At 40.8% G+C, this 13,013-nt stretch overlaps 1 protein-coding gene across 1 annotated transcript in view; it reads left to right on the forward strand.

Moving 5' to 3' along the window:
* The window catches only part of TSPAN8 (tetraspanin 8), a 14,419-nt gene extending 5,095 nt beyond the window's left edge, over positions 1-9,324 (forward strand). Inside the window, exons 3-8 of the mRNA XM_009997718.1 lie at positions 2,017-2,145; positions 2,762-2,836; positions 2,922-3,029; positions 4,634-4,783; positions 6,625-6,708; positions 9,271-9,324. Coding sequence (XP_009996020.1) covers positions 2,017-2,145; positions 2,762-2,836; positions 2,922-3,029; positions 4,634-4,783; positions 6,625-6,708; positions 9,271-9,324 — 600 coding nt within the window. The remainder of the gene's footprint in view (positions 1-2,016; positions 2,146-2,761; positions 2,837-2,921; positions 3,030-4,633; positions 4,784-6,624; positions 6,709-9,270) is intronic.
* Positions 9,325-13,013: the final 3,689 nt, after the last annotated feature.

Here is a 13,013-nt window from a genome sequence, read left to right on the forward strand (position 1 = left end):
TTAGTTCCATATGTTTTTAGGGAATATTTTTACCTTTCTCACTATCTTCAATGGCACAATTCTTATTTCCACAGAAACTGCAACTTTTGAAAGGGAGCAAGGACGTGCAACAGATGTGCAACAGGGGCTGGTCCTGTTGGTGCAAAGGCCTTTTGGTCCTGTGGGCCCTGTCAGCCTTATGCCAAGGGTGCTGTCAGTGGCACTTGAATCTGCTTTGCAATGTATTTTCCATTGTCCTTGAGTGAAGCTGATTTCATAGCTCATAGATCCTTCTCTGAAAGGCACTGTGGAATCTCTGCATGTTGGTGCTTTGTTGTACTAACAAAACCAACAATATGACTCTGAGGTTTAAGCAGTATATTTCTTCTTGTATATTTGGGCCATAGAAATGTAAATGAATCTGAAAATTTAATTTAATTTGCAAACTTCTATTTCCAAAAAGGTTTTCTGGCCACAGAAGTGAAAAAATGGCCAGGTGTGACATGGAAGAATTCTTTTTTAGCTTTCAGATTAAGCCTTTAGCATAGATTAAATTCCAGATCTTCATGTCACTCCACTACTTCTTTACTGCAGTTGGTTAGTTAGGAACAATAAATTTTAAGTCAGTATGTTTTAATCTGGAAATAAAAAGATAGTGGAGATGATAGCTTTTTATATTTCCTGCCACGTGGCTGATGATGCTGTTGCCCTTGGCCAGCCCCAGATGTCTCAAGTCTGACAGAGGAGATGTATGAGAACTCAGTTCATGATGATGTTGTGCCATGGGATAAATTAGGTCACGGTGGAGAGCTCTGCTGTTTCTACTGTGGAAGAAAGACAACTTTCACTCCTCAGTCAACATTTTAGAACCAGCTAAAATCTCTATACTTGCTAGTTGACTGCCTCCAGTATGACGGCTAAGACAGTACAAGGGAGCTTGGAAAACCATAACCACTATTATATTTTCTTAAATTTTTAGTGATTTCCTATTCAGAAAAGCATACTTCAGTGTGCCCCAAACTCATTTCTTGAAGTGACACTTTGTATTCCCCCAAAACCTTTCAAATAAAAGTAGGGAAAAAACCTGAAAGCATTTTCTGGCATTTTTGCCTCTATGCTGCCAAAGTTTCTGTTCAAAAACAATGTATGTCTTGCCTGGGTAATAACAGAACAGAGCATAAGGTTTTGGCTGTAGATGAATAGAGCTTTCTAAGAATAAATAACAGGAGGTTCAGTCCAACTTGGAAGGGGAAAGAACAACACATTCTTCAAATTATACTTGTCTATATACCTTTGCAATTTCCATCAGAAGATAAATGTGACAACTTCCAGATATTTTTACTAATCTTGGCACCAGCCACATTGGAAAATATTCTTTGAACATATTTCTCTATTTTGGCCTTTGCCTTAGTCAGTCCTCTGGGAACTGAGTAATTTGATATTTAATAATACTGAGGTATATGAATTGTTTAGTTGAATGTCCCACACATCCAAATGCCATCCTAATCTCTGAGGGTAATATTAGAGATCATGTGAAAAAGGAAAAGGAAAATGAAAAGGATAAGGAAGCTGCTTAATTATATCCAACATTACTCTGAGAAGTGTTCTGTCGGGAACAGCCACAGAGTTTGGCCCTGGCCTTCTAATGACAAACAGAGGTTTTGTTTCTTTAATATTTGGTTAATGTAAGAGTGATTTCAAGATAATAAATTTTGTTACTTCTAGTAAAAAACAAAGATTCATTGACTGAAAATTAACTGAAAGCCACTTTAAAGACAAGAGGTCTTTATTGAATCTGTGAAGTTGAATTTAATCTTGTGAAGAGACAGCACCTGTGAAAAGCCAGGTTCTACCAAGCTCCCCAACAAAATGTGTAGGAAGGGGGAATCAGAGGTTTGTTTATTTATGATTCAGAATTTCTCCAGGGTTTTTAATCAGTATGTTTATCAGTTATGAAATAATGTTATTGTTTGGGGGGATACAGATGTTTTTAGGAGAAGCTTCTTGGAGCTGAAAGTTTTTTTCCTCTCTTTTCAGGAGCTGGGTATAAACAGCAATGTGTTCGTGGGGGTGGATCTGCTGATAGCTGTGGGCTCCATCATTATGGTCCTTGGGTTTCTGGGGTGCTGTGGTGCCATAAAGGAGAGTCGGTGCATGCTGCTCTTGGTAGGAAAGAAAAATAATTGGCTACCTTTAACAGGGCACAGCTACATTTGACAGATAACGTCCTTGCAAATAGTATCAAATGAGGATGGGAGCCTTTTTGTTTAATCAAATGCTTGATTATGATAATGTGTTTTCATTGCTTACCTTATGCTAGCACCCTTCCTGAATTTTAGTGCAGAAAAAACAATGGGTCTTCTCATCAACAAGGATCCAGACATCCCTGAGCATGTCACAAGCTTTTTTCCTATCCAGCCATCACCAAAGATCCTTCCCCCAGTCCTCCCTCATTACCCATCCCATTTAATTTCATAATTTCCCAGTTGCTCCTATTGCTGCTTCTATCTTCCCTGTCTTCCTGCCCAACACCTCTCACCTACCCACTGCCCATTGTGCCACTACTCTGGTGTACACCTCATTTTGATCACCAGCCAAGCACACTCTGTCTCAAGTACCCCCTTTTCTCATTGCCAAAGAAAGAATAACTGCAGCAGCTGTGACAGGAGCTTCTGTTCATTCTACCTACATGTCTATTTAAGCACATGAAAGCTTAGCATTCATTTAAAAATATTATATTATCCTGTTCAAAAGTTTTCTCCCTTTTTTGTTTTCTTCCTAGTTTTTTATTGGACTGCTTCTGATTCTGATCCTTCAGGTCACAGGAGGTATTTTAGGAGCAGTGTACAGTTCTCAGGTACAGTGTTATTCTGCATTTTTACTGAGGTCTTCCCAGAGCTTTTTTCCCACTGTAAAAACTGATAAATTATTTGGACTTGCAGATTGAAACATCCCTTAATGCGACAATCGAGGAGAATATGAAATCATTGAAAAGTTCTGAAGAAAAAGACAGAGTGTTTCAAGAGAAGTTCCAGAATTTTGAGACAATGGTAAGGCAGGGGTTGTTGCTATCTGTTCCGTCTCCAGTGTTTGTGTGTTCTTCATTTTATGGCTACTCTGCCACAGATTTGAATTTCACTCTCTGGGGTTGGGGAAGGGTCTTAAATGTAAGTCAAACCACTACACGAGGGGCTCCTGCTCTTTTTTTATGACGTGGGCTTTCTGTGCTGATTTCTTTGAGCAACAGTGCTTGTAAGAGCAATGAAGCGAGGACTCATACCATGCCAGTGAGACTGACAGTCAGCTTACCCTTTCTTACCACTTTCCTTCTGAATGGCCATTGCTGCTTCACTGGATCCCAGCTAAGAACTATCCAGTACCCTTCAGGCAAGGGTGCTAAAGGGATAAGGAAAACTTCAGGAGTATACTTAATTTGGAATATCTTATTGCTATGAAGTTATTACATGTAGTGTGAGAAAATATGATAAAACAGGTTTGTTTTCTCTATGCTTATACCTATCTTGACTTCTCCCACCTGTGGGAGCCCAGAAGGTGGATACTTAGTGCCAGCTTGCTCCTGGGCATCAGACAGAACATACCTTTGAATGTCACTGAGATCATTGAGAGTGTAGACCCCTGCCCCTCCCACTAGTACCTGTGTCTATACAGTCACAGAGTGCCTGTTGTTTGGCTGTTGGTTTTTTTTTAACTCCCTAATGGGTGGTGACTTTGATGGGTAGGCTTAAAGAGTACCTCTGATTTTAAAGGCTGCTGGTGTGAAAGAAAAGGAAGCAAGAAACCACATTTGGGTGGCTTATATTACTTCTGCTTCTCCTACCCCATTCCACTTCCAGCCCTCTCCACTGTTTCTGAGCCAGCTAGTTTCTTCTAAAACAATAAGCAGGTCCCTGGAGAAATGATTGAAGGGTGAGCAAAATAAAAATCCTATAATTACTGTATTAATATTATGTCACATGGCCTTTGTTTTTATACAAAATTATGTGAAAATTTCCAGGTGCTTCTTAAAAGAGAGAGAACCTCAAACCCAAATCTGCACCCCTGAGCTTTAGTGGCTTGAATAAAGTGGAACATGAAGTGATACTGCACCTGCTTTAGGCTTCACAAACCCCAAATGCAGCCCTGGCCTCTTTAGTCTAATTCTAATTTAAAGGGCTAACCATCATTCAGGGTGATTATTTTTCTAGATTTTAGGATTTTATGTGCCTGAATTTTATACTTTCAGCCTGGCTTTTCAATAGATGAAATGTGGATGTTACTGGAGCTGTTGCTAACCTTTTCCAAGTATAACCTGCAGACAGAAGACTTAATTCTCCAAACTCCTATGTTCCAGTTTCATTCTGGCACCGACAGTTGCTGACTCTATAGTATGTTAACGGTTTTTGAACAGTGTATACTGAAAATCCGGTCTTTTTTCCTTTTTAAAAAAACACAAAACAAACAAACAAAACAAAAAACCCCAAACACAAACAAAAAAACCAAGCACAACTTTTGTTCCTAAATTCTTATAATTGGAATGGAAATGTAAAGGATGCTTGACATTCCTTTGTTGTTCCTCTCTTCTCCCTTCCCTACTCAACTCAAACTGCAAATCACCACTTCTAGCCTCATCTCCCAATTTCTTCCCTTTTTGCAGAACAAGTGCTGTGGTTTGGTGAATGGATATGCAGACTGGGGAAAAAATTTCAATACTCTTCTTAATGGTAATAAAATCTGTGAGTGTGAACTAAAAAACCCATCAACAGACCTCTGCATCTCCTACCAAGGCAGATACATTTATTCAAGGGTAAGAAAAATATAACGTTCTAAACTTCTCTCCAGAAGGAGATTTTTAACCCAAGGTTGTCTTTAGTGGCAGGCATAGACAGCAGTTCTTTTTCCAAAAAAAGGGTATGCCTCTGGGTCAGAGCAGCACATCAGCTATTGTTTGGTTCTTATTCCTCCTTCAGAAGGTAATGCCCCCACCCAGGCTCATTCTGGTGCTAGACATGTTGAATCAGAAGCTTTTGAAACATTAAGGCGTATTGAAAAATTAACATATTAAGTACAAGACCCTTAGGGTTTTATAGTCCTTTGACAAAAAGCCCCAAACTCATTTTGCAGGATCTGTAGGAAAGAAACCTTATATGTTGTAGGCTTCATGGCAGCATACTCAAAGTATAATTTGCTACAACTACAGCCTTCTGAAAAGCTTGTGGCATTTTATATGGCAAAAATATTTGGTGACAGATGATAAGAAAGCATATTCAGAAATTGGTAGGTGGACAGCAGAAATCTCAGTTAATAAATTTCAAGATTTATCTGTCTCCTTATATGGAGATTTGGATTCCATGCATATTAAAAAAAAAAGAAAAGAAAAAGAAAAGGTTGCACAAAATAGCTGCATTTTTAGAATACTAGCGGTATGAAGTTTGCCAATCTGCACCTACCTCAAGCACATTTTAGCAAAAGTTCATTCTGGTTAAATACTTTTTTAAGTGCACAAGTCCTTAGCCAGATACTGCCTGAACACTAATTTCCTCCCTGTGTAGCCCCACAGAAGCAAATACTGTTTAAAGAAAGGGAATAGTCTGGTTAAGTAGAGGATGCCAGAACCCAACCTGGAAATAACATGTATACAAAAAGGCTTTTTTGGCCACATTTTAATGTCTTTTTGGCCTCAGGCAAACCCTCAAAGGACACATGAGAAATCATCAGTGAAATGACTGCAGGTGCAAGATCTCTGTCACGTGAACACACAGCTTTCATGGTGGTGTTCAATGCTAGAAAATACATTCAATGTTGTGATCCAGGAAAAAAAGATTTGAAATTCAGTTCTGTTCTGAGTCAGCTTAAATGAGAGGTTTTTTAGAAGGAGAAGATCCATACATTTATTGTGAGGGAGGAAATACTGGTGTAAGAATATGGCTATATTTGGGGGGAAGGCAATTGTAGTGTTGGAACAGTACCATAGTTTTGATGGATTTAAGCAAAAAAAAACCTACAGCTTGCAAAAGGAGTATTGTCAGTGCCTGTAGAAGATGTAGACATTATAAGAACAGATGTGAGCATTTATTAAAAAGCAGAGTAGCTCTGCACAGGACTTCAGATACGATCACTGTCTCTCTCCCAGCCTCAGCCAAAGGCCACCAAACATTGTCAAAATTAGTATTTAGGTTTTATACCCAAATATTATTACTTGAAGCTTCAAATTCAAATATCAGATTAGTGGGAAACTGAAATTCTTTTTCAGATCTGGTCATTGCTGCAGTGGCTTTTTCTTAGCAGTGTATGATTATCAAGTGAAAGTAAGAAAAAAGGTTTCTTTCCTTGTCAAGTGAAAATCATGAAGCCATGCAAACTTTAGGCATTACAGTTGCATGTCTTCATTTCAAATTGTACCATTTTATGGTCAGCTATGAAATTCATCTTCATATTTGGGAAGGCAAAAACTGGATAACTTTCTCAGAGCACAAAGTATGGATAGTTGTGTTCTTTGTTAACAACAAGCCAAAATAAATTAAAACAGCCTTTCTTTAAAAAACACTGAGAGGGAAGAGTGAGAGGAGTTATTTTAGAGGATACGTTCCTAATAACCTTAGGATACTATTGCTTAACCATGATTAATATTTTTTTCTCATTTTTCAGCCTTGTGGAAAAGTGATCGTGAAATACCTTAAAGACCATCTGCTCATTGTTATGGGGATTGCCTTTGGACTGGCAGTTATTGAGGTACCAGTGTACACCATTAAAATATTTAGTAGCTGACAAGCAATATGTTCTACCTAGAAATATACTGGGAAAGGGATTAAAACACCTGGCTTGCTCAATTCATAGACAAGGGAAAACTACCTCTCACCTTAGCTGTAATCTGACTGTTATTTTGTATAAACAGTACATGGCTGCTGAGCTGCAAACTTCAGGTGGGATCAGACCACCCTGCTGCCTGCATAAGTACGTAGCACTTTTTCTGCAAAGATTGGACCGTCCTGGAGCCAGGCTGTGCCTTGAGACCAAGCCCTGTGGGCAGAGGGGTGTGCAGCTACGCAGCCCCAGGAAGACATGAGGCAGAAGAGCTGGTCTTTTCCTCCTCTTTCTCTCATTTGCTTGAGGAAAAAATAAGCCAATCAGAAAACTTAGTCCCTAAAATTAATATTCTTATATCCTGGAGAAATTATGACACAAAACTATTATTCCAAGGGCATAATTTAGCTATCAAGATAGTGTGTGGATGTGCCTGAGACCACACCTGTGCTGCTCCATATAACTCTGAGTGTAAAAAAAGCAGAGTATGTTAGCTCTTTTAATTGCTTTATCATAAACTAAAGAATAACATGTAAAATTTTCTCCAAAGAGACAAGGAAAAACAACGAGGTTATCCAGTTAGCTACTTGATGAATGATAGGTTTTGATTAGGGGAAAATGACAAAGTGACAGGGGATTTCATCATGTTGCTTTCTTTGGTCCTTTTCTTTCTTTTCACTGTTCCTCTGTGGTTTTCCTCCTCCCCCACCCTGTGCTGATGGATGTTTGAGGGAAAAGCAGAAATGATGAAGATTGCTGTGCAGAGTTCAGTTTGTTATTCCAAATGAAAACTTCTTAACATCATTGGCAGAGGATAGCTCCTCGTGGTAGAAGAGTGGGCAAGAGCCCCAAGTCAAAAATACATTTCCAGGAAAATAATTGTAAGTGGGGAAGACTTACGCAGGCTGCAGCACTGGGAGAGGACAGGCTGCTAACTTCTTATTCAGCCCAGGCTTCATGTTATATAAGGAGCTATATGAGTGGGTCAGGTCTCTGACCTGCATGTAGACTTTGGGGGGAAAATAGGTGAAATATACCAATATTAAAAGGCCTTTAAAATATAGGAGAAATGTAAAATGGCACCTGTATCCCAAAGGTAAGATGTAAGTCACTTGGCTCTTGTTACTGCAGTTGGTGGAGTAGCCTTTAGCTCATCAGCCATCATTCTTTCCTGTTCTCCAGTTAGCATTTTCTGTGGTTGCTGCCTTTTCCAATTATAAGAGGGTTAGAAAACAACATGCATAAACAATATGAGCTTCAGCTGGTACAAATTGTCAACTGGCAATTTACACTTGATAAATATTTAGCTTTTCCAAAGATATTAACATATGATGACATCTCAAGTAATTACAAATCAAGGGCCACATGCTTAACCATTTCTCTGGTCTGGAAAACCCAAGATAAAAAGAAGGGGACAAAGAAAAGTGCTCTTCCCTAGCATTCCCCCCTGTGCCTGCTCCATTATGCCACTTGTGGGCTGGTAATGCTTTCAGCTCAACCTATTAGTGGAAACGACACTGAGATGAAGAGCCCAGCTTCATATGAGTGCAAATGAAGATGGAGGCATGATATGTCAGGGAAGCCCTGATGACTTATTCCAGCTGTAAGTCCATCCCCTTGTCCTAGCTATACTCCTGTATTCTCTCAGCTGTCTCTTAAGTAAATGTAGAGTCCTGGTGTTCATGGCTTCTTAAGTGTCAATTGGACAATTTTCACTTCTGTGAAACACTTTCACAGACTGGTTAATTTTAAATCCAGAAGGAAGCTTTCTGATCTCCTGATCTTGCCAGCTGCCTGTCAGGCTGTAGAATTTCACCCAGTAATTTCTGCTACAGAAGGTGACCCAACTGAATTTTGTATGTCAAGCAGCAGTGTTTTCAGTGGACCCAGTGTTTCTATCCCAAATCTGTCACTGTTGCATATAAAATATTTCTTGCAACATCATTTGCCGTTTGGGTATGTGTGTAGTTGTATGCCACTACACATATAGACATGTATGCCTTTACACATATATTTATATAAAAGAGAGTGACAGTGGAAGAGAGATTTCAAAGGAAAACAACTCTTAAAATACGCAATGAAATCAGATTTCATTTAATGAATCTAATTTTTCTTTTAAAATTAAAGATTGAAATTTGTCTGCATTTCTTCAACTTCTCAGCATTTGCTGTTTCGTTGCAGCTAACAACTGCATCTTAAATTCCCAGAGTCATGGGGCTTTCCCATCCACAGAGCGATCCATCTTTTAAGCAAATGGAAGCTTTCCATCATGTCTGCAGTCTTACCTGTGGTACATACTGATTTCATTAAATTTTATTATAGAGTTATTCATAGTCTTTAAGAAATACATTGGAAAAGACCTGCATAGCAGGTTTAGCCTCTGCATGTAAACCCAAGACGTTTGCAAACAAAATGTTCCCACTGTGTATCAGTTGTGTCCCGGGATTTTCAGGACTGCCAAGTAATACCAGAAATGTCTTTGTTTTCCAGATACTTGGTTTGGTGTTTTCTATGAGCCTCTACTGCCAGATCCAGAGAAAATGAAACTGTGGAAGTGTCAGAACGATGTCACCAGCCAAATCAAAACCTTTGTAGATAGAGAGATATTTGGCTTGGCACATTCAGATAAATACATGCATGTCCCAGGCAGCTGTTCTGATGGAAACAGCAGCCCTTGTGCACATGGATGCTTCACAACTTTCAAAATGACCTCCTTATACTTCTTAAGATTTAATGATGTGAATGTGAATTTTTATTTGCAATAAATCTCTTTGTTTACGTTTCTGAGGAGTTTATTTTGTCTGGAGATAGCATTTAAGTCATGTTGAGACTCCAAGTTCCTCGTGCAGCGTGTCCACATGGGTGTTACAACAACCGTAGCAGTGTCACCCCAAACAGCTGCAAACAATCTTGTGGTGGCCCTACTGGTCCAGGGAACCACACGCCCCCAGGCAGCTTGTGGGACAGGGTGTTTTCATTACCAGTGTCACAGGACAGTTTGACACTCGATATGGTATATATGGTCAGGGGTTTGTTCCCTTTGTGAAGAGCACAAAGACCAACTTTCATTCAACTAGGAAAGCTGCATTTCTCTTCAGGGACCTTTAAATCAATATCCTGGCAGTGAGATGGTCACTCTCAGGCTCAAATGCTGCTTGGTTTGCATACAGGGGTTGGATTTAGTGACAAGTGTTTTGCAAATTTGCATCAAGGGTGAAATCCAAGCCCATGTGGAGAAAAGACATACACAGAAGTCATTTGGGTGAAACTCCACCAGCAGCAGCTAAGGCGAGCAGTGAGCTCCCCAGCCTGGGTGGCCAACAGAGGGCATGGCTGCTAATGCAGCAGTAGTGGCAGCAGCAGCAATATACAGCATCCCTGCCTCTGGATTGAACACTGCTTACAAGCATTGGGACCCTGAGGCACTGACAGCCCTGGCTGTTCCTGCACAGCCCCCTGGGGCTCCCCACAAATGCCCACAGCCCAACAGCACATATCAGCCACCTGGAGCCGTCATCCACTGACCTTGCAGCAGCAAGGCTCGTCTCCAGCTCCTCACAGACCTGCCCTGCTTGGCCATGGGGTCCCACTGAGCTGGGCCCACCCATGGGCCCATGTCCTGGCCTGGCCTCAACCCACCCCCATCCCCAGGCAGGTGCCCAATTCTGGAGGCTGGGGCTGAGCCAGTGCTCCCCAGCTGCCCTGCCCCTGGCTGGGGTAGTGGGATGGGTCCTGGCTGTCAGGCCCTGCCCTGACACCCCAGGGGGCCCCACATGGTCCTGGCCCAGACAGCTCCCTGACAGAAGAAAGTAAAGAGCATCAGAGAGCAGATTTTTTTAAAGGTATGATGGTATCTGACGACACCCATAGGGTTCTGCTGAGGTTTTCCACAATATACTGGTAGCCTCACTGCTGTGCTTTGGGGACTAGCTGTTTTCACCAGTCCTGCTGTATCCCTACTTTTAGGAGCAGCTTTAAACATCTTCAGACAGCTGCTCTTAAGAGAAAACCACATGCCATGCTCTTCAACTTTAAGACCCCTCAAGGTCAGGGGCCTGTGACTGTCTCAAAGCACACCTAGGCTGCTCCCATCTTGACAGAGCCATCAGCTGTTACTTATAAATGTATTAAAAGCTTTGCTTGCACAGGGACCTTTGCCAGTGACTTATACTGACAGGATTGGGTTTGGGTAAAATTGATTTGCAGCAACGACTTTCTTTTAAAACATATTCAGACAAAGAGTTTCTGTCCCATCCCCACTATTTCCTTAGCACTCAGAGCATTAGGCTGAGCAGTGAGAGCTGCTTTCAGAAATTCACGTGTCTCCCAGGAAAGTCATCTAGCTACCAGACAGTTCTGGCACTTCCTCTTTTCTCTACTGAACCTCAGAAACTGTGCCAGAAGAATTCAAACTTTGTTGGACCAGAGAAAAAGCATGACTCCATGACCCAGCTGTACTAACTGGAAGGAGAAACACTGGCTTCTGGTTCCTCCTTCAAGAGTTTTTGTCTCTGCATATCTTACTAGGGGCTTGAAATCATCGGAGCTGAGCCTGAATCACCCAGATCATGGGATGGTAGCTGGATTCTTGATTATCACGGGAGCTGAGCCTGAATCACCCACCACTGAATGCCATGGGATGGTAGCTGGATTCTTGATTATCACTACATAAAAAAATGGGAGTAGAAGGGCAAAAAGCAGAGAGAATTATATCTTCCTCCTCCTCCTTGCCATTAGAAGGAATGGTCTCCTCTTTGAAGAAGAGTGGGGGGTGTCCCATACAGAGTGGGCTCAGCACTGTGGATGGGAAGGGGAAATTACAGCTCACCCTTGCTGCCAGAAGTTGTTAGATTCAGGCAGCTGAAAACTGGAGCATTACTGTTATGGATTTATGATAAGCATTGACATGAGGTTGGCACAATGTACACTGTCTTAGACACCAGTCTGGTCCTGTATGCTTCTCTGAAGGAGTCAGATGTATAAAAGCAAGGTGTTAATGCATCTAAATTTTTGTTGTCTACAGCCTAGTTTTGGAAATAGCCCTCAAAATATCCTCCTACTGCATCAAAATAATGATGTATGTTACAGTAGAGTAACCCCCATGCAGGGGGGTTGGAACTAGATCATCTTTTTTGTTAAAAATGTGGTGCCATTAAATGTCCCTGCCCATGCAGGGGGGTTGGAACTAGATCATCTTTAAGGTCCTTTCCAACCCAAACCCTTTGAGGATTCTATTATTTGAGCCATCTTGTTCTAAAATAGATGTCCAAACATGTTAGGTGGGTAATTTTCATTGCTGATGGGTGAAGTCAGAGTGAATAAATCCCACCCTGCAACACTGAAGTTGTTAAAATCAGTAGAAGCAGTGGTCAGTCAGGGAAGAGCATTAGTACAATATTCTGTGAGGGTGTCCTGATTATTTATTGACCTTTTTGCTTAGTCATAACACAGCCTGCTAGGAAATGAGCCCCACTTACTCTCTGGGCTGGTAGGATGAGATTCAGCTACTGTGTGGGACTGCCCCTCTCAGAGCCACAATGCTGTAACAGAGATCCCAGCATCACTCCTTCAGAGAGTCCTCTTGGGATTCTTATCAGAGAACATTTAGAGTTAGCAATTGTATCTAAACAACAATGGGACATTTTTCTGACCCCACAACCATTTTTTAATCATGATGTCTGGAATTGCTGAAAAGGAATTTGACAGTAAATCCTTGATAGAACAATAAAACCATAAGGGTTTTCTTTTGTGGGGTGTTGGGGAAGGTTGTTTTTGTTTCACCACAATCTCATCCAAGATTATGTTCCTTTCAATCTTACCCAATAAAATCAAGCATACAGAGTAAAGACACATGGCCAAGACCTTAGTACTTTGGAATTGCAAAGGGAGAAAAAGGATGTATAACTATAATCTTAAAGATTATAAGAGAAGGGTGGTAGAAAGAAAGACAATGTATTCCTGACTTTGCTAGGGAGGCTGAATCCCAACTTAAAACCAAGTCTATTTAACACAAACTGGTGATTTATCATGTCAAAGCCAAAAAGCTATTAATGATAACAGATAAGATGTCTGGACATGGGTAAAGTTATCTGCAAAGAACGATTTGTTAAATCATCTAAGAGATTTCAGAGGAATGTGTTGTTCTTAGAAGGGATTGCATTTAAGGGAAAAATACAGCATGAATAGAAGAAACAAATTATAATGTATGGTAACATATGACTCAGTAAAGCAAT

Source organism: Chaetura pelagica, unplaced genomic scaffold, assembly GCF_000747805.2.
Source record: "Chaetura pelagica isolate M959 unplaced genomic scaffold, ChaPel_1.0 scaffold314, whole genome shotgun sequence".
NCBI lineage: Eukaryota > Metazoa > Chordata > Aves > Apodiformes > Apodidae > Chaetura > Chaetura pelagica.